Genomic DNA, 22,710 nt, shown 5'->3' with positions numbered 1-22,710 from the left:
TTTTAATAAAGGTTTGCTTGAGATAAAGACTCCTTTACTTGTCATTTATAGTGTAGAATCCTAATTATGTACAACTACTAATTTGTAAGTTCTCAAAAAGGGTTGGTTCTACTTTGTTCTCACATCTTTTATTAAAAGTATTTTACCTTCTCCACTGAGTAGCTTGAAGTCTGCAACACTGACAAAATTGGAATAGAAAAGAACCCTTCTTTCTATCAACTTCTTTAAATTTCGAGGTTATAGTTAATTCTCATTTCATTCCAAATTATCACATAATCTAAAATTAATTTGAGTTCATGCTTTAGGTTTAATGCCTCTTTTACTAATCATTTTTTTCTCCTCCTCCAACTACCTTTTGTGGAAGTATTAGAAATCAGGTATTGACCAGGAGACAAGAAGGGGGAGCTTAGAAAGATCCAGAAGCCAAGTGGTCTAGATCCTAGGGCTGAATTTACCTATCTTTTTGTTACTATTCATCTTCCCCCACCCCGCACCAGAAAGAAAGAAAACCAAAAGCCTATTGTGTGTTGCCTAAAGTTTGATGCTCTCAGAATCATGTTATTTATGTTATATATTATACTGTTCTTAGTTGGGATTAGTAAAACATGGACCATTAATCTTCAGTAGTGAATCACGCCCACCTCCTAGAATTTAACCAGCACCTGCCAGTTGGTCATTTAAAATCAATGCTTTGGTAAAACATTGTTTATCTTTCCTACTATTGCATACTTAGTTAAAATTATGACATCCTGAGCAGATCTCTGGGGAAAAAGTATATAATAAATATGTTTTGTAAGCAATTTTTAGATATTGTGATGTAATACTATTAAATTTGTCATGGGCATGGTTATTTTATTGCTGTCATTTCAGACATGTCTTCTTATCTTTTAGAAGAAGAAAAAAAGAACAGTTACTTACCTCAAGCCATTGACTAATTCTTTCATTGTAATAGAAGCCTTTAGAACCAATCAGTAACAAATTTTGCATTAATGTATTTTGAACAATTGAAAAAGTTAGCACTAGAAAATTTACTCTCATAGTTCCTGAAAGTTAAAAAAACTAAGAGTAAAAATTAGTATACAGGAGAAATGTTGAGCAAAATTTTATGTGATGTTAACAAATCAGGTATTTTTATCACAGGCATGGAGGCCTCTAGTCTTGACCTAACTGTGTCTTATGCAGTCTGGTGTTTTGGGTTTTTTTTTTGGATCATATTTTTCAGTTACATGTTTTTAAGTTATCGAACTCTGAAAGATGGCAGAATCAGATCCAGGCTTGAATTTTAACTCTACCAATAACTGTCTATTCATGACTAATTTATTTAATCTCTCTGAGTTTCAGTGTCTTCATCTATATAAAGAAATAATACCTGTCTTCCCAGAGGCATTGTCTCCATTAAATGAGATGATTGAGAATTACTGGCACAATGTCTGCACCTTGGTTGTTGCTCAGTCCACATACAGCAATTATAGAGCCAGTAGAAAGATAGTCTGTACCCTACTTAGAATAAAGTCAGCCCAGTGCGGCTTTGAAACTGACCAAAGGTTCTGAGGAACTTCTAGAATAGAATGGTTTGAGGTTGGACCAGAGCTCATGACTGCTCTAAATTTGAGAATCTCATTCCATTCCAGGACCCTAATATAAAAAGATGATGTACTTTTCTACGCTTGATTTTTTTTTAATTTCTTTTGTTATATGTAAATATATCCCAGTTGAGAAGAGCAAAATTTATTTTTAACTTAAATTTTAAAGCTTTGAATATTCTCTTTAGTTTTTTGTTAATATGGTAAACTTCAACTGAAATAATACTACTTTAAAACTGTTTTCCATCAGTATCCACACATTACCAGAATACAGGATAAAGTTTTTACTAGTTTAAATCAATCACACATATAAAAAAGAAATAATTAGCCAAATTTGTTTTCAGAATATGTTTTATAAATATGTTTATATTTATAACATACATATGTAAATATGTTTTGAATGCTTACTCTGTGCCAGCACTGTTCAAAAGGCTTTGTTTATATTAATGCTCATTTAACCACCCCATGAAGTAGATATTATTACTGATTCTATTTTATAGAATAAAGAAAGTGAGACACAGAGGAGTTAAGTAATTTGTTCCTAAATTCACACAGCAGAGTGATAGAACAGTGGCTACAATTCATTCATTATTAAAACATGCTAAGAGTTCATTTGGAGAGGAAAGAAGTGTTCTAGAGAGCTGAAATCTACATTGGCGTACCACCATACAGATCAGCAAAGACTTAGAGAAGAACTTTAACTGCTGGGTTTTCAGTCTGTCTCTGGAATAATATATGTGTATTTATATCTGCTCAAGTGTAATACTGCCTGCTTCCAAGGGAGGAAACATGTTTGTTAAGCATGTTACTTGTTCGTGGTCCCAGAAAATCAAATACATGATTTTTAGTAGGGACAAGAATTTTAAATTACTGTTTGTTCTTCGTAAGAAGGTATAAAAGCATATTAAATTTCTTTATTTGTATAGGTATAAATATGCAAAATTTCACCTAATGCATTGCCAAAGAATTTACAAAAATCCTGAGTTCAAAATTCATGAGCAAAAAAATGCTAGTTTATTTTATAACTTTTCAAACGGCATTCAAGAGCAATTGATTATCATTTAAGTTCTTATATTATTTTTAGCATAATCCAGCTCAATATTGCCTAATAAAAATATTTAAAGAGCATTAATTATAGAAAGATGTGGTGAGAAATGAAAAGAATTCATTCTACACCTAATTAGAAAACATTCTAGCAGCTGGTGTGGTTCACAGAGATTCATATTATGGAAGTCCTTTAAATCAACAATGTGTATGTTTTTATCAATTTGTTTTGCAGCGCAAGACTCATCAGTTTTTTGTCAAATCTTTTACTACTCCTACCAAATGTCATCAGTGTACCTCCTTGATGGTGGGCTTGATAAGACAAGGCTGTTCCTGTGAAGGTAAGAACTAAATGGTAAGAAAATGTGACTAATTTAGAGTCCTGACATTTACTCCCTGAATTGTAATCAAATAGCTTTATTCTCTTTAAAAAGTATATAAATGTTTATTTATTTAACTTAATCATTTGCTTTTCTTTGGATAATAAACTGAACACCTTGCTAAAGTCTGTTGAATATTGGAAACTAGACAGATGGTCCCTAGAAACATTTTCCAGGGGAGCTATATTTAAATATGTTTCATTCATCTTTGTTTCATCATTCAGGAGAATTTGTGGTCCCCAAAACCCATTAACCTGTATGACAAAATATGTGAAAGTTATTCTTGAATCTATTCATTTAATTTTACTCTTGTTTAATTTATTAGAGAAATTATTATTAATAAGTAGACAATGAAGTATCTTTTCACAAATATTAAATGTCGGCTACTATGCCTCAAAAGATATTTTATTCCTAGTGTTAGTAGCAGAGGTTTTTCCCTACCATTCATTGATCCATCCATCACATGCTCGCAGAACGCCTGCTCTGTGCTTCTAGGCGCTGGGGATCAGTGTTCTACTGTTTGGCTAGTTCTCACAACCCAAGTGGAAGATCCTGATTGCATTATCTTAACTAGTCTCTTAGATGCATGGGTTTAGAGCCAAAGGAAATGGGCAGGCTTTAAAAGTAGAGATTTGAGAGTTCTGAATGTGTGAAGTGATGAATATGAATGATGTTTTCCAGGAAACACATGTAGAGTAAAAAGAGAACAAGTATGAGGACAGAGCCTTGGGAAACATAGTTAAGGGGAGGTTAAAGGTAAAGATAACAAAGTAATCTGAGAAGGAATAGCCTCTGTCATTGACTGGGGAGGTGTGTCTGAACCCAATGGAGAGAATTTGCTTTGTCTCATTGTGAAACTTAGCCAGTACTTATAAATGTGATTTTTTTAATCTGTTTATCAGAAAGAATCCTGGCAGCTACTTGGCTTTAGGTCTCTTGTCATTTTTTATGAACCAGAATCATTTGCAGTTCCATAGTAGGAATTTTTGAGATCTTCCCAATTCTCTTCCCTTCTAAGGGTCTCCTGCCATGAAATTGGGCCTTTTCTTCAGACTGACTCTTTGCAGCCTACCAGCCTACCCTATAAAGCTGTGGGGACACATTGGACTATGCTCAGGCTTTCATAAGTGTTGTATAATGTGGTTATAACCTCTAAAGAGTCCTGTCATTTTAATTCTTCTTGGTTGAAATTAGATCCAGTATAGGACAATTACCTTATTGTTTCCATTGCCCGTTGGAAGAGAGATTTTTGCTTATTAAAGCAAATTGTAACTTGTTAGACACTCTACTTAGAAGTGAATGAGTTGTCTTACAGAAGATGAATCGTTTTTGACAGTCAGTACTAGTCCCTCTTGCCTCTCTGCTGGGTTTGTATCCATTTGTGATATACAATCCATTTTCCCACGTGTATGTGTTCCCATGATGGTATCCCTTCAGTTCCTCTTTTATTCCTTCCCAGATATTCTCCAGGATCCCCCTGAGGGTAGGAATTGTCTAAATAGATATTCTTAGTCTGTAACCCCTCCCAACAAGCTTGTTGGTTTTAAATATTGTAACCTTTAATTCTCAACCAACCAAGTCTCAGTGGAAGAGAGTTTATTTTTATTTATCATTTTGTCTTAGAATCTCAAGTTCATCATTTAAGTATCAAGAGGTATCATGGCAATACTCTTGGTAGTTACGTATGCAGGCTCTGAGCAAGACTGCCTGGGTTTGAATTCCAGCAATGCCACTTACGAGTTCTGTGACCCAGGGCCAGTCATATGTAAATGGGGATAATCTTACCTCTCTTAGATTATTACAGAAAAAATTAAAAACACTCGATAAAGTTAACTACTATTATTATCTTAGTAGTAATTTAAGTATATACAATAATATCAGTAACTCCTAAAATTTAAATTATACCTTCTTAATCATTGAACAATTTAAATTTCAAAAAGAGGGATTGGTAAAATTTGCCAGATATTGAAAAGATGTCAGGTAATTTAACATCCATCAGTGACTCTTGCAAGAGAGACTTCAGGTCAGATACCAAATTGCAGTGAGATGAAGAGTTAAAGAAAACTCCAGAAGCTACTCTTTTAAGAATTCAACATTTAAAACATTTGTTTTATTTGCAAGGTTAGATTTTTTTTCCATCTATTTGCTTCTCATTTTGATCACTAGTGTTAACACAGAACAGTAATATTACATATTACAGTAATAAAAAAGTATTTACTATTTCTCATTGAAATTCTTATTGGTGAGCAAATGAATCAGCTCCCCAAATGACAAAAATACTGTCAAGTTGTTTAAAATAAAATCAGAGGTAAGCATTCATTTAACATGGCACTTTGCATGTAATGAGTGCTCAGTGAATTTTCTCTTTGTAAAAACGAATTTTTATTGAACACTGTTTCTTTTTTCCCCTCCAAAAGTGTGTGGATTTTCATGTCACATAACTTGTGTAAACAAAGCTCCAACTGCTTGTCCAGTTCCTCCTGAACAGACAAAAGGTCCCCTGGGTATAGATCCACAGAAAGGAATAGGAACAGCATATGAAGGGCATGTCAGGGTAAGTATGATTAGGTTGGGTTTAGATTAATCTTTTAAGGCTAATTAATGAATGAAAGAAAATCACCTTACAAACACAGTCCTTGACAGAAAATTAGGTGAATAAAATTCATCTAACAGTTTTACTTCATTCACAGTCATGATCTGAAAACAAAAACCTAGCTTTCGCTCAGAATAAATTCCAAAATGTCTCATAATTTTCTGTACTGTCCCTGTATTGTAATGAACAGATGTTGCAATCTCCATAAAGGGGTCTTTGGCTCTTCATCTTGCTGGAGGGTTGGCATATGCTTATGAAGCAGGAGATATTGTCAAGACATAATCTTACTTGTAATCTTGAATAATATTTAAAGTGTAAGCTGCTTTTCATCCTCCTACCAAATTTGGCTTTTATGCTACTTAGAAATCCATGAATGTTATTGTAATGAATTGCTAGAGAAAATTAAAATGGTACCATTAAAGTTTTTTTCAGAATATAATGTCAATCAGTGTTTGAAGAATGTGTTATCACACTTTCCCATGTTATTAATGATATATGTGTACCATCTGCTACTTTACCAAACACAGTGGCAGACTTACAACACGTGTACACTGTCGTTAGGTTTTCATCATGCAGTTACATATGTAATTAAAGGGGCTCTAACTGACATTTCAGTTTAGGTTGTTTTGTCTGTTTGTTTGCATGTCTAAGATCCCTAAGCCAGCTGGAGTGAAGAAAGGATGGCAAAGAGCACTGGCTGTAGTTTGTGATTTCAAACTCTTTCTGTACGATATTGCTGAAGGAAAAGCCTCTCAGCCCAGTGTTGTAGTCAGCCAGGTGATTGACATGAGGTAAGTTTGCGAAGGTGAAAATATTTGTATCTTTGCAACATAGGAATGAAAAGCATGTGATTTTTCTTCTAATTGCATTGCCATGTTTTTATTTAAATCTAATTTCATGTTAATTTTCTCATTTACTAATATTGCAATCGTAACATAATTAAAAATATGAAATAAGGTGTAGTTATAGAACAGGTTGATGTGTGTTGGGTCAGGGAGAAGAAGCTAATGTTTGAAACCAAAAGACCAGTTTAAAGGTTGCTGGGGTTCTGGAGTCTCATGTGTGTAATGTTCATATCATCACCTAAAGTAAAGGCTTAGGTACAATTCCAATGTGAGGAAAGGAAATAAAAATCTCAAAATCGGACAGGCTCTTGGAATATAAAATGAATCAGTGAACATTTAAGTAAGTATATCTCTTGAATGTTTCTAGTTTCATTTTTCAGAATCTTCCCCTGCCCCTTGGGGTGCTCTGCTTACCCTCTTCTTGTGACTCTCTTAACGCTCTCCCTCAGTGATCTTATTGACTGCCATAGCTTCAGCCATCTCTGTGTTGACGACTCCCGGACATATGTCTCCAGTCCAGGTCTTTCTCCAGTGCTCAAAACTAGAATTTCTAGCTCTGGCTCACATTGGCATTTCATACCAGCATTTCAAATACATTATCTTCCCCACAAATATGGAATATAAAGGAACAGATGCAAGAAATACTAGCATATCAGTAAGGAAAATTTGACAGAACCTCCTAAGGGACCAATTACAGAAAGGTAGGGAGAAGAATCAAAGATAAAACTAAGATGTCAAGTCTTCAAGACCAAGAGAATGATGGTACCAATAACCAAATTAAGGAAGTCACAAGGAATAAATTATTGTGGAGGAAATCTGTTTTAGGTGTTGAAGGAACAGTAAAATGTCAGATGAGCTGTGTTGAAGGCACTTGAGATGCATTATGAGAGGAAAGAGGGTGCAGTCTGCTGGAGATGCTGCAGACCTACCGGGGTTCGAATCCATATGTACTTACTGGCCTTTTGACTCCGAGTAAGCCAGAAATGATTTCTAACTCTTGTATAATGTGGCACTGTTAAATTACACTTGATAAATTACTTTTGGCACTATCAATTACAAAGGGAGAAAATTAAAAAATTTTAAAAATTTAATTTGGATATTTTGTGCAATTAAATTTTAAGGATTGCTTCATATGTGTTATTTGGATACACGCCTAAAACCACACACACATACCCACATACACTGACTTGTACTGTTTCCATTGACTTTTAACTTTTCCTTCAGGGATGAAGAATTTTCTGTGAGTTCAGTCTTGGCTTCTGATGTTATTCATGCAAGTCGAAAAGACATACCCTGTATATTTAGAGTAAGTATGTGTGCTGTAATTTGATCACTGAATTATTCGCTTTTCATGAGTATACGTTTTGCCTTTCTATATAGATCACAAACTTATTTGGAATAGAACCAAATCTTATAGACAATTTGTGCTAAGTAAATATTTAATTAGTAAAAGACCAATAGAAAGCATGAATAGGGCTTCCCTGGTGGCGCAGCAGTTAAGAATCCTCCTGCCAGTGCAGGGGACACGGGTTCGAGCCCTGGTCCAGGAAGATCCTACATGCCACGTAGCAACATAGCCTGTGTGCCACAACTACTGAGCCTGCACTCTAGAGCCCGTGAGCCACAACTACTGAGCCCATGTGCCACAACTACTGAAGTCCGCGCGCCTAGAGCCTGTGCTCCACAACAAGAGAAGCCCCCGCGATGAGAAGCCTGTGCACCGCAATGAAGCGTAACCCCGGCTCGCTGCAACTAGAGAAAGCCTGCGCGCAGCAATGAAGACCCAACACAGCCAAAAATAAAATAAATTTAAAAAAAAAGAAAGAAAGCATGAATATATGGCTTCTAAAATAGATTTCCTCTTGGATAATATTTTTGAGTCACAATTCAATTTTCAGATAAGCACTACAACATGAAAAAATGAATAAGCATGAGATTTCTCAATTTTTTAAAAAATAGAAGTTTCTTTAAGATCTCGTTTAAAAAGTTAGTATGTTTCAGTTCTATTGCTTTGTAATAACCACTCCAAAACTTAGTGGCTTAAGCCAACAGTGATTTATTTTTCACCATTCTGTGGGTCAGTTCTTCAGGTATAAAGTTCTGGTGTCAACTGGGGTCTCTCATGTGACTGCATTCAGCTCATTTGGAGCAGGAATATCCAAAATGACCTTACTCTCACATCTGGGGCCTTGGTGCTGGCTGTTCGCCTTGGTACTTGGCTGTTCACTGGGCCACCTCAGTTCTCTGTATGAACTCTCCCCACGTGGTCTCTAATCATCCACTAGTCTGGCTGAGCTCTCCGTGACCGACTTCCAAGAGAGCAGAGGAAGCTGCCAGGCCTTTTAAGGACTAGGCTCAAAACAGGCATAATAACCCCTCTCCATTCTGTTGGCCAAAGCAAGTCATGAGGTCAGCCCGGATTTAAGAGAAGGGGAAATAGACTGCATTTCTTGATAAGAAGAGTGGGATTCCATAGAAGAATTGTTGGTAGCCATCTTTGGAGGCTGTCTAATACAGGGCCATCTCGAGTTGGTGAATTAAGGTAATAGAGGTTAATAAAAAGGACTGTTGCCTTAATGGTATGCCTATATGCTTTGTATTTGTCTATGAATCTTGTATATGAGGAAGGTCAGACAAAGACCATACTTAGTCTTTCAGTTCCTAGACCAACAACTATTCTCTCACCAGTACCAAGGGAGCCTACAGAGGCCCACTTATCTTAACTGATTCTAATTGTGGGATTTTATTGTCACTGCTGCTTAAATTACTTCTTTTTTTTTTTTTTTTAAATATTAATTTATTTATTTAGCTGCGCCGTGTGTTAGTTGCAGCACGGGGGGCTTTTAGCTGCAGCATGTGGGATCTAGTTCCCTGATCAGGGATCGAACCCAGGCCCCCTGCACTGGGCGTGTGGAGTCCCAGCCACTGGACCACCAGGGAAGTCCCAAATTACTTTTAGTAAAGGATCCATATATACATAATTTAATTCTGTTCTGATTATAGTGTCATTGTATAATTATAAACCTTCATTTAAATACTAGCTCAAGTGATCTGGTCTTCCCTGAGATGAGTTATTGTTATGAAGTAACAGAGAATCTTAAGTACTTCTGAGTATTTTTGACTTTTTTAAAACAAGTTGAAAATCAGTATAGTGTAGTGCTCACAAGCGTGGACACAGGATTCCAGTCTAGTTGTGTGTCCTTGGAGAAATTAATTTCTCTGCATCACAGTTTTTTTCATATATAAAATCAATATAATAACAATACCTACCTTGTAAAGATGTTGATAGAGTTAAATGAGTTAATACTTACAAAGTGCTTTGATCTGTGCGCAGTGCCCAGTAATTACTCAATAAATGTCAGTTGCTGTTGTTATATGACTGTGTGTAATGGATTTTTTAGTGATAGTATTCTGGCACTTTGCAGCAAAGAAAATACAAATGACACTAACATTTAGAATGGTATCTTCTACCTTTGTCATGAATTATAATGCTAAAACTATTCTTCTGATTATGAATAGCTAAACTCTGTTAAAGTTATCACTTAATGAATGCTCATTTTGTTGGCTAGTGCTAAGCAAACTAGCATCCGTATAAAACTGGCTTAAAAGGTATCTGTTTGCTGATATCATGAATTTTGATTAAATTGTTCTAGGTCACAGCTTCCCAGCTCTCAGCGTCTAATAACAAATGTTCAATCCTGATGCTAGCAGATAGTGAGAATGAGAAGAGTAAATGGGTGGGAGTGCTGAGTGAATTGCACAAGATTTTGAAGAAAAACAAATTCAGAGACCGCTCAGTGTATGTTCCCAAAGAGGCTTATGACAGCACTCTTCCCCTCATTAAAACGACCCAGGCAGCTGCAATCATAGGTATGAATTCATAACATTTATCTTGTTATAATTGTTTACTAATATACCCTGTCAGCAGGGACTGGTTTTCATCTAGGAATCCCGGTGTCTAACATGGTATTTGTTATATCACAGATGCTCAGTAAATGTTTATTGAATAAATGAGACCATATTAGAACTTTATTTTTCAGTAAACAAGAATAAATACACTTTTCAAATGTGTTTTCTTCTGAAAAAGCAACAATGCTAAAGATTAACCTATTAACGAATCGATTTTCCGCTTGTGTGACTTAGGAAAAGTTGTTTAAAACATAAGCTGTTTCATAAAGCATCAGTTTCCTATGTAAAATGTAGGTACTAATTACCTTGCAGAGGGTTACTGTGAAGTTTAAATAAGACGGAATGTGTAACACAGAGTGCTCCATATATAATATGGCCTCAAAAATGGCAGCTTTTCTGTCTGGAGGTTTCAATTTTCACCATATTCTTACGTACACTGCCCACTCTTTTGTTACTTTCTAGGAAATAATGAAAAGTTTGATGAGTAGGGTTCAAATGCCTTTCACAATTTTTCCCTCCCCAAACAAGAAATGGAACTGGACACAGGGTGCTAACAAACTAGGGGGTTTTTTCTTTCACCTTTTATTGAATAAACATTTATATCTTTTTATAAGCATTGATATAAATTATTTTCTAATGATTGTTCTATTAAAAAAAGACACGAGGTAATATTTACCACAGTAATCTGAAAGGAAATTTAATAGTGCAAATTGTTATTGCTATTTTTTAATTACTTATTTTATTTATTTGGTTTTTTGTACCAAATTTCTTTTGTTATCTGTTTTATTCTATGAATTTACATAGTTTCTACCTAATAAAAATACTTCATATTTATGTCTTATATAGATCATGAAAGAATAGCTTTGGGGAATGAAGAAGGGTTATTTGTTGTGCATGTCACCAAAGATGGTAAGAGAAAATTATTTTGGAGAAAATATTATTGATAAGAGTATTCTAACCTACAGATTCTGAATTCTAAAAAGAGCAGGATTTGCTCTTATTTATTCTGTAATTGAAATTTTCCAGGCCTAATTGGATACGTTTATAAGTCAAAAGATAATTTTTTAATTTTTATAACCCATCTGAGTTCTAAAACTTCCATGTGCATTATCTTTCTTGTGTCATTTTATTTACAGTTCTGCTGTATGAACTCAGATTGCATTTCTAAAGATGGTACATGAAAGAAAAATGCAACTTGATTTTTTTCATAGTTCTAACAGTACTAGAAGCGGTAACAGTCATTAAAATGTGTTTGTTGTTGGGGTCTTTTATCCCACAGTTTAACACAACAGATTTCTTTTTAGGGAGAGATTAAATACTGGGTGAAATAAAAAGGAACCCATTTAACTTAGCATTCTTGAATACAGTGTTCTAAGTTCTGTCTTTATATCAAGTTAGATCATGGGAAAACAATGCATTTAAACTTCATTAATTTGTTACCCAAAGAAATACCTTTAGTGAAACATGAGTTACTCAGTTTTTAAAAATAGTAACCCCGTGGTAAACTTCCCTAGGATTTGGTGAGAGTAAAGAGGTTTTTCTTAAAGATCTGGCATGCTTTATCACATAGGAACTCTTTGCCTTGGCTGCCAGAAATCTCAGTGCTAAATTTAATACCTTACTATAGATAGGTTAAATTATCTTATAATGGGTGTAATTATCTTCACCTTTCTCCATATGATTTCTGATCTCTCATTTTTTCTGTGTGTGTATCTATGTCTTTATTATAAGTTGACATATTCTTTTGAGTATAGTTGGGATATAATTAATAGGTAAACAAAACATTTTGCAGTTGATTTATTATTGTTTCTTTGCATAGAAATTATTAGAGTTGGTGACAATAAGAAGATTCATCAGATTGAACTCATTCCAAATGATCAACTTGTTGCTGTGATCTCAGGACGAAATCGTCATGTACGACTTTTTCCTATGTCAGCTTTGGATGGGCGAGAGACTGATTTTTATAAATTGGCAGAAACTAAAGGGTGTCAAACCATAACTTCTGGAAAAGTACGTCATGGAGCTCTTACATGCCTGTGTGTGGCTATGAAAAGGCAGATCCTCTGTTATGAACTATTTCAGAGCAAGACCCGTCACAGAAAATTTAAGGAAATTCAAGTCCCATGTAATGTCCAGTGGATGGCAATCTTCAGTGAACAACTCTGTGTGGGATTCCAGTCTGGATTTCTAAGATACCCCCTGAATGGAGAAGGAAGTCCATACAGTATGCTCCATTCAAATGACCATACACTCTCATTTATTGCACATCAACCAATGGATGCCATCTGTGCAGTTGAAATCTCCAGTAAAGAATATCTGCTGTGTTTTAACAGCATTGGGATATATACTGACTGTCAGGGCCGAAGATCTAGACAACAGGAATTGATGTGGCCAGCAAATCCTTCCTCTTGTTGTAAGATCCTCTTACTTTTCGCTGTCTTATCTTGCTGTTTCTTTCTTTTTCCTGCTACTTCATCTCCTTTATGTATTCATTGTTAATAACAGGTTGTTTTTTAAGTCATCTTTGAGGTTTTTCCTAAGCATCAAGTATGTTTTATGTAAAGTAACTAACCATATGTAGTTAAGACCTAGGCCAACAGGGTCAACATTAACAGGAACATAATTAAAGCTAATCTTCCTATGCAATATTTTACTTAGATAGATTTTTAACACATATTATTGTATTTTGAAATAACCCTAAGGAGGTATCTTCATGGTCCCCCCAAATACAGTGCTTGTGAGCACTAATAGCTCATAGGACTTATTCTAGAGAAGTGGTTACCTAGTGAATTATTTAATCAGTTATGTGAAGGTATAATGTAGCATTTGAAAAGTGTTATTCACTTTTACATTTTTATCTAGGTAGGTAGATACTTTCAAGAAACATTAAGATATTAATAAATTATTGAATACTTATTATGTGTCATTTTACTGTAAGAGATATAACATTGAGCAAAATAGACAGCCTTACCCTCACAGAGCATGAATGCAGTAGAATGGATTCCTGACAAAACAAGTTGCAGTAGAATATAAGTGCTCTGATAGCAGAAGTACAGGCATGTAGGAGGAATATCTAATCCAACACATTTTGTTTTTAGTGGAAGATACTTTGAGCATGTTTAAATGCCGAAGGGAAATAGTCACTAGGGAGCCAGGGAAAGGTTGATGACTATATGATAAATACAGGAAATAGAGTAAGATCCCCAAGAGGCCAAAAAGGATGGAAGTCAGAATATAGGGGAAAGGATTTGGAACAGGAGGAGTAAAACCTCTTTCACTGCAACAAGATAGGAGGAATGGTGGGTATGAGTATAGTCAAGTTTAAAAGTTCAATATAAGAAAGTTTTAGGAGAGCCATATATATTTATTACAGAAAAATTAGAAAATCTAGATAAAAAGAACAAAAGAAAAATACTTCTACCTACCCAGACTTAACTATTCTTGATGTTTTGTTTCTTCTGAAATTTATACTCTTATCTATGACATCATATTTAGAATGAATACTAGTCAGAAAATAATTCAAAGTATTATGTGAATTGTACAGTGTTAATTGGAATTAGAATAAGAATTAGAATATCTGGCTTTTATGAATAGCTCTGCCAAAAATTTAATTCATGACCTTAGCTTAGGTAAATCATGTAATCTTTCTTTGCTTGTGTCACCATTTATTGATGTTCATTCTTTCAGTAAGTATATATTGAGTATCTCCTGTGCCAGATGCTTTATCATACTTTCATAAATGTGACCATAACTCTTACCTGAAGATTTCTCTACTTCGCAAGTTGTTTCACTGTCAAGAGCTTAACTACTTTAGGAATCAGTTATTTAAAGTGTAATGAAATTCCTTTATAGAACTAGTATGGGGCAAGGGAATAATATACCCTTGGTGTTAACAGGCTCCTTCTGTGTTATAATGGCCTTAAAACCTCTTCATTTATGATTTATGGGGTTTTTAACTTCAAAAAGGTATTGATGTGGCTACTATATGCTAACAATAGGATTTTGGTGGGATTCCACTCTACAGTTCTTTAGCATAGATCTTTCAAAATGTTTTGGGTTTAGCAGTTAAAAGTAACCAGCCAGCTCTTCTCTCCTTCCCATCTCCCAGGTTACAATGCACCGTATCTCTCAGTGTATAGTGAAAATGCAGTTGATATCTTTGATGTGAACTCCATGGAATGGATTCAGACTCTCCCACTCAAAAAGGTAATTTAACATTAAAAAATGGGCTAAGTGAACAAATGATTATAAGTGAAACACTAATATGAATATTTAGCTATTTTTCACTAGTTTAGCATTTTCTGTCACATATAATAACATAATTGGTAATCTGGGACTTAGCTAAGAGTAGAAAAAAAGAAAAATCAAGCTGGTTAATTTTACAGGTAGCTCAGCACCATATTATTTTTATTACATTTTGTTTCACTATATAGCGTATGATTATTATAATAATGAACAACTAGAATATATTCTCCAACTTGAAAGGTCAGTGTTATCTTCCACTTTAGTTTAAGGAGCTCTGAAGGAGTATATTATTTGTAATTTTACTGTTTTTCACATAATGGTATGCAATTTTAATCCTGTGAGGACAAATTTCATGGGCTAGAAAAGTGATTAAAATTAGAACCAATGCTCTGTATAAGCATCTCATGATTAAAAAATAAAGGTTTCACACATTCCTAATAAAATATAATATTTTCCTTTAACATTTCCCTATGATATATAAAGAGAATTTTTACCATTAATAGAATGGCTGTTTTGCAAAAATGAAGAATAATAGTTTCATGTAAGTATATGCAGCGTGTGTCATTAGTTGCAGGGCAGGGTTTAGAGGAATAGGTAAAAGAAAGTAACCGAGATCTTATTTCAAAATCTGACCCAATTTTAAACCATAACAGCAGTGGGAAAAGCTCTTGTAAATACTGCCAAATTTTATAAAACAACTAAATATGGTCCTCGAGTTTATAAATTCGGGCTGGTTACAATTAGTTTTCCCTTTTATGTTTATCATGTGAATTTTGAAGTATATATAAAAGAATATATGATCTTTATGAAGCGTAATAATAAACTGATCACTTATGAACTCACCTCCTAACTTAAGAGCCAGAACATTACCAATTTTACTGAATCTACTTGTGTATTTTTCCCTTATCCTGAGTATTGTGTTTATCATTCCCTTGCTTTTCTTAAAATACAGAATTTTTTGTATATTTAAATATTTCTAAACAATATATTGTTCAGTTTTGCTTGTGTTTGAGATAATAAAATTTTATGTTGTATATCATCTTTTGCCTTGCTATCTTCATGTATTTACTGTTTCTAAGATTCATCCATGTTACATGTACTATATATATATGTACACACACATATATATATTTCATTGCTTTTCACTACTGTAAAATATTCTGTTGGGTGAATAGATCACAATTTATTTGTCTGATTAGCAGACATGTGAATTATTTCCCAGCTTTCTGCTATTATGAACGTTGCTGTAGAAGTCATATATGTCTTCAGGTGTGTATGTGCAGGAGTTTCTTTTAAGTCATATGGCTAGGAACGAAATTGATGGGACATGGAGAATGCATGTGTTCAACTTTACAAGATAGTGTCAAATTATTTTCCAACGTAATTGTACCAGTTGACACTCCCATCATCAGTATATAAGAGTTCTTAATGACCCATGCCGTTGTCAGAATTCATAATTTTATAACCATTTATTTATGGTTATAAAGTGATATCTCATTGAAGTGTTCACTTGCATGTCCCCAATTAACAGTGTTGCTGATAATCTTTCGTATGTTTATTCATCGTTCATATTTCCTCTTCTGTGAAATGCCTGGTCATGTTTTTTGCTCATTTTCCTGTTTGGTTGGTCATCTTTTGATTTATTGAAATTATTCATATATTGTAGATACTGGTTTAGTGATGGGTGTGGTGAATCTTTTCCCTGTTTGTGACCTGTTAATTTTTATAGTGTATTTTGTGAACGTTTGCTGTTATTGCTTGAAAATTCATTGTTATAAATTGTAATGTAATATCATTCTTATCCTTTTTACGTTTATCTTTCTTTTCTTAAGAAGCTCTTTCCTACCTCAAGGTCATAAAGATAGGATCTTTATTTTCTTTCAAAAGTTTGAAAGTTTTGCCTACTGTGTTTATGTCTCTATTCCATTTAGAATTGATTTTTTGTGTATGGTGTGAAGTAGGGATTCAGTTTCATTTGTTCCATATAGATACCCAGTTGCTCCATCACCATTTATTGACAGTCTCTCCTTTCCCCAGTGATGTACAATTTCATCTCTGTCATGTGTGTACATTTAGTTCAAATAAGATTCATAAGGTATCTGTATGAATATCTTAGTATCATCGTCTGGTACTAATGGCTTTAAAAAGTCAAATTTAAGGTTTAAATGTATTTCTGCTTTTCTTTTTTTGCCCAGAATATTCTTCCTTTAAAATGTTATCATTATAACTGTGTTTGTTCAAGTTAGATAATTTTATACCTTTCTAGTCAGAATTGTTGATTTCCTTCCTGAAGAGGAAGGATAAATTAAAGGTCTTAATCGTGTGTGCTTTATAAATATCGCAAAAGTTTTATGATTTAATTTTTGAATTTTGTTGAAATACTAATTTTATTTTTTATTATTTTAGGTTCGACCCTTAAACAGTGAAGGATCATTAAATCTTTTAGGGTTGGAGACGATTAGATTAATATATTTCAAAAATAAGATGGCAGGTAAGAAAATACACATTAGTAGGAGAGCTTCATAGAAGTATTCTCACTAATCTGACTGCTGAAGAAAATAAGTGGCAGAGCCACTTAAACTCAGGTGTATCTTACTCCAAAGTCTGTGAAGTTGACCACTATCAACTTCAATACAACTTCAATACATACTATCAATATATTGAGATAAACTACTAGACAAAAAGTCGTTCTGTTCAGGCTCACATAGCTGTATAGGCAAAATATTTGATTCTGACCTACCTTGTTATTTTTCTGTGGAGTACTGAGGTAAACAGAAAAAGTATAACTGAATATATCTTCTGTACTTTTAATACTGTAGAACCTAGCCAAAATTTGTAGCACTAAAATTATGAAAACTCATCCAGAGTTCCGTTTTGGGACTATTGGAATACATCTTCTGCCAATGCATAGGGCTTAGAACTTTTGAAGTGCTAATGACAACATGGGCAACAGAAGCAGGGACAAGAGGAAAGTCACCAGAGGGCCCAGAGTCAGGAGAGGGAATGGGAACCTGGGTGCTATGGACAGGACAAGGGCAGCATCCAAAGTAGTGAAGTGAGTCCTGGCCAGGGAGACTGCACACATCTAATTAGGTTGATTGCCAGAGAGTGCCTCTGAACAGTTAAAATCTCACTTTTAACAGATATTATTATAATGATATAAGTTATTCTCATGTCTTAGCAACAAATTTCTCCGTAACAGAGGTATTCATAAATTTATGATCTTTTCTGGTGGATCTAGTTAATGAAGATGTAATTATGGTACATTATGTATTTAGAATAATAATTTGACTTAAATGTAAGTAAAAACATTGGCATTAAGAAAACACATTAAAATGTTTATAATAGTTATCTCTGGGTAGTAGGATTATTATATTCCTTAATGCTTTTCTTTTTTCCCCCATATTCTTCCAATAAATTTGTATAGTCTATCCAAAAAAAAATACCGTCAAAAGTTTGTCATTTTTGTTTTGTTTGTTTTTAAGTACTAAGGTACACACAAATTTCTTGGCTTCAGATTTGATGCTCTGGTATATCCTCTTGGCACTGGAGGCTTCTTGGTATACAGACTGGTGACTGTAGGAAAAGTCCTATGCTAAGAGGATATTGCAGTATGACTTGAGAAAGGATATTCAGGGATTAGACAAGATTAAATCCACCCTCTTCTCACTGTATGTAAGGATTGTAGAATGTGTCCATAACCCAATTTGTCTCTATAGGATAAAACCTATTCCAACTCATCTTTTTTTATGCTCTCATCTTTCTACTCTAGGCTAGGAGTAAAGGTGGAGCTTGGAGAAGGAAGACCTGACAAAATTTCAACATAGTTGTCTTATCCTTTGAAAAGGAAAGGAAATCCTATTTCCTGTCTTATCCTTTGAAAAGGAAAGGAAATTCTATTTCTCTGTCTTGTCTGTTTCTCTTTCATCTCTCAGGAGCCCAAAGTGCTCTTGCAGTCCGCTGGCTGTCCAGAATCTCCCGTTGCCACTGCAGCTCACCAAGATCTGCTTCACCCTCATAATTCTCAAATTCCAACTCTCAAATTCTCATCTACTTTTAAAATTTTATCCTTTTAACATTTGCTGTTAGGAAAGCAATCTGATAAAGCTATTATTATGATACAAGGAGAATGTTGCTTTTTTTTTTTACTAATCATCTTGCTTTGGCTTGCCTTACAGGCTCCTTTGGCTTCTTCCTACTACATTTTTCTCACTTTAACTTTTTGGGTGTTATAAACTTCTAAAGATTGGCTTTTCTCTTTTTCCTTACCTTATTTAGAGAATGGAATTCATCATGTTGTATGGATACAGTTGTCTGTTTTAGAGGATGTTTACCATATCCCAGCATGTTTTGGGAGCCCATGACTAAGAGTTTTGTTTACTTCTAGGTATTAAAATTGAGATAGGTGGGCATTAGGTGACTAGGTGTACATAATTAAGTATCCCCTGAAGATTAGAAGAGTAGAAATAGCAATAAGATTCTTACTTTTAGTAAAGGAAGCCAGAGTAAACACAATTCCTTTCCTGTACTCCACATCTTGCAAATTGGATCTACAAAGGACATGTTTTAATATATAAAAAAAATTTTAACTTATCATTTTCATGGATAATTTACCATTTATGCCTGATGACTGTGCAGGTCAACAATAAGAGCTTTTTAACACCCTAAGCCATTGAAACCAATACTGGGAAGGAGGGAGAAGATGGTGTAGAGATATTGGGGGTGGGGTGGCCAAAGTGATAGGACACCAAAGCAACTACATTTTCCTTTTTTTCTTCTAGTAAAATTGTACCATTTTATGTTTATAATCAAATAAAAGTGAAAATATACTCTGGAAGCTATATTTAATTTCAGCATATATTTGTTTACATATATTTCGTTGAAAATGATTACTTATTTACTATGATTTATCAACACAACTTTAAAAAATCAGAATTGCATATACTTGTATAATTGATTGATGTTTGTACTGTCTTAGAGACTAATGGATGAAAAGCATCTTAGCACTTTAAAGAACATCATTGTTCTTTGTTTTTTTGTTTTTTTTTAACAGAAGGGGATGAACTGGTAGTTCCTGAAACATCAGATAATAGTCGGAAACAAATGGTTAGAAATATTAACAATAAGAGGCGTTATTCCTTCAGAGTTCCAGAAGAGGAAAGGATGCAACAAAGGAGGTAGATATTTACTTCATACTCATCTAAAGATGCCTATAGCATCAGAAGGACTATTTGGTAATAATACTGTATTTGATTTGGAAGGAAAATTTGATCTCTGAAAGTCTGTCATCATCATCTATGGTGTTAAAAACTGCAATAATGAATGTATTTCTCAGTGTAATTTTAACTAATACTTTCCCAATTGTGAGTGTGTACTAGATTAAAGTACCATATTTTGATTCATTTCTCTATGTATATGGAATAGTTACAATTTTTAGAATGTGGGCTTTTATAAACATAGAACATACCTGTGCAGATTAACTATTCTCATGACCAAACAGAAATAGGCTTGTAGTATTTCCAGTTACATATAAAAACATTTCTAATATATTAGCAATTATTTAAGAAGATGTCCATAAAATGTTCAGAATTATCTGTAAAATAGAGTAGAGCTTCTTTGATATTTAAACACTAAAATAACCCTCTCTGTTTTCCCACCAAAAATCATAAGATCTTTTTTAAAATTTAAAACAAAATCTTCTAAGTAAATGTTTAACTTAGTATATTCTATTATTTTAATTCTATCCTTATTAACATGATTTCACCGTTTATTTTTATGAAACGTAATTTTTCTCTAAAATTGTCTAGATTGGTCATGGAATAAAAGCGTTTAAACAGGTGTTTTCTCTTACAGGGAGATGCTGCGAGATCCAGAAATGAGAAATAAATTAATTTCCAACCCAACTAATTTTAACCACATAGCACACATGGGTCCGGGAGATGGAATACAGATTCTAAAAGACCTGCCCATGGTAAGAGAAATGAAGAGTGAATGTGGTTAAGACTAAGTTGGAGGGGGGAGGGGGTGGATACATGTGAATGTGTGTGCGCACTTAAATACATACAAGACTTAAAAAGACATATTAGTATAATGAGGAAATGTTTATCTCAGTATATCACAATATATGTAAGATGCATAATGACATAGCTGATGAGAAAAACATAAAATATAGATGTGTATCAAAAACCAAACATACCAAGTTCTTATTTAGTTGAATACCCTATATACTTCTCCCATACCTAGATTTACTATTGTTGGAGAAATCAACCACCAGATTTGGAGACATTCTATACCAAGATTCAGAACTTTGTTACCAAATTACTAAAATTTCACTAAGTTTTAGCAATTCAACACAGATATTTGCCCCCCAAAGAACATTAGCTTGATCATTAACAGTCACACCTCTCATCTGATTATGAAATAAATCTTTTTCCTCTGCCCATTACAGACGTGTTGCCTAGTCAGTCTTATATTTTTAAAAAAGTACAACATAGGAAAACTGTTGTGTGGTTTGTTTTTTTTTTAACAACATGAAGATTGGATTCTTGGACCTAATATATTGAGATTAAGAACATTAGTGGAATTAGCTAATTATCCAAGCTCTGTAACATTTCAGTATCATGGTACTCTCAACAAACTATTGAAACTTTAACATGACTCTTTTGATAGGTGGTGATAGCATCTAGATTTTGCACAGAATTTTAGGCATGATTTAAATGCTATGACAGTTTGGGAGGTGATATGTAAATCTCGACCCAAAGCTCTTTCTGAGGCAGTCTGTGTTAATTACCCACATTACTTAACTCTACTGTGATAGAAGATATAGACATGTATCACTGACAGAAAAAATAATAGGTAATACAGTTTGTACAGTCAAGTTTTTTTAATAAAAATGTTAAGCTCTTAAAGGTAGTTTTTGCATTTCTTTCATAGGAGGAACAAAAAAATCTGCACTAATTTGAGCCTGAGTTCCGCATTATAAATGTCTCAATTGACCAGTTGCCCTGTTTAGGAATGGATGTGATGTTCTTACTGTCATTGTTTTTTCATCATCATCAAGATATTATTATACGATTATAGTACCATTACTTCCTTTCAAATCATTCACAATAGTCAGTTAACCTTTTGAAATGGGGATTTTTATGAGCCGTGCTAGGTAGATATAAATAAAGTATGCAAAAAGATTACAGCCAATCTTGATATAGTAATTAAAATGAAGTAAGAAATATAAGGCTGAGCATAAATATTAAGCTGAAAATATTGAGAGTAAATAAAGGCTGAGTTTACATAGTTAACTGTTACACTTATCTATCATATCTAAAAGCTATATACTACTTTTTCAGCTTTTGCCTGGGAACGAGAGTTCAGATTTTTCTCCATTCTTTTCCCGTTCTGAACATTTACTTAAGTCCTCAGTCTGGTTTTCCTTTATTCTCAGAAGTAAACGGAGCAGAGCCACGCAGTCCAAAAGCTTCTGTCATGTTTCCTTACAGAAGCTACAAGGTCAAGTACAAAGTACCTTAGGAGAGAGAATTTTTTAATGGTGATAAACAGTTGAAATGTGAATATATGTATAGCTTATATTTGATAGGTCAATGTGAAAATTTTTGAAATTTAGTTAGCAAATAGTTTTTCAACATCTGCTATGTAGGTAGCATTATGGAGGGATAGAGGCATACAAATTTCAAATACATCCATATGTTGCAAAGCAACATATCAGCAAATACAAAATTATTTCAGTAGTGAACAAGGTTTTAATGGGTATTATGCTTTTAAAATTAAACTTTCTCTCACACTTGCTTCATTCTGGTGTACAAAAAAAGAACAGTATGGTTTCCCTCTCATATATTCCAATAACATAGCAAGAAGAATTATGGAAAATTTTTCTATAAATTCTGTTATATCCCACAGTATGTTCCTTAAGGAGAAATAGTTTTAGGATTTAATAAAATGTTCCTCTGCTTGACCAGGTGAAAAATCAGTTTGCTAATGTTCCAGAATGTTTTTCAGACCTTCATTCACAGTAAGACTTGGTCTTTCTACACCCTGAATAAGCACACTGAAGCAAAATGTGAAATTTCAAGCATTGTAAGAACTTTCATATCCCAGCA

General features: G+C 33.9%; 1 protein-coding gene across 13 annotated transcripts in view; it reads left to right on the top strand.

The window, feature by feature from the left end:
- LOC309604882 (serine/threonine-protein kinase MRCK alpha) overlaps positions 1-22,710 on the top strand; it is a 319,353-nt gene that overhangs the window by 281,018 nt on the left and 15,625 nt on the right. For all 13 annotated transcript variants that reach the window (XM_082339881.1, XM_082339883.1, XM_082339890.1 and 10 more), the window contains 11 exons: positions 2,863-2,968; positions 5,425-5,561; positions 6,252-6,391; positions 7,670-7,751; positions 10,099-10,315; positions 11,201-11,263; positions 12,174-12,767; positions 14,463-14,560; positions 17,006-17,090; positions 19,653-19,776; positions 20,453-20,570. In XM_082339881.1, coding sequence (XP_082196007.1) covers positions 2,863-2,968; positions 5,425-5,561; positions 6,252-6,391; positions 7,670-7,751; positions 10,099-10,315; positions 11,201-11,263; positions 12,174-12,767; positions 14,463-14,560; positions 17,006-17,090; positions 19,653-19,776; positions 20,453-20,570 — 1,764 coding nt within the window. The remainder of the gene's footprint in view (positions 1-2,862; positions 2,969-5,424; positions 5,562-6,251; positions 6,392-7,669; positions 7,752-10,098; positions 10,316-11,200; positions 11,264-12,173; positions 12,768-14,462; positions 14,561-17,005; positions 17,091-19,652; positions 19,777-20,452; positions 20,571-22,710) is intronic.

The sequence above is a fragment of the Balaenoptera borealis genome (assembly GCF_965194805.1).
Source record: "Balaenoptera borealis genome assembly, chromosome: 1".
Lineage (NCBI taxonomy): Eukaryota > Metazoa > Chordata > Mammalia > Artiodactyla > Balaenopteridae > Balaenoptera > Balaenoptera borealis.
Note: the sequence above shows the minus strand (reverse complement) of the source record. Positions and strands in the feature narration are given on the sequence as shown.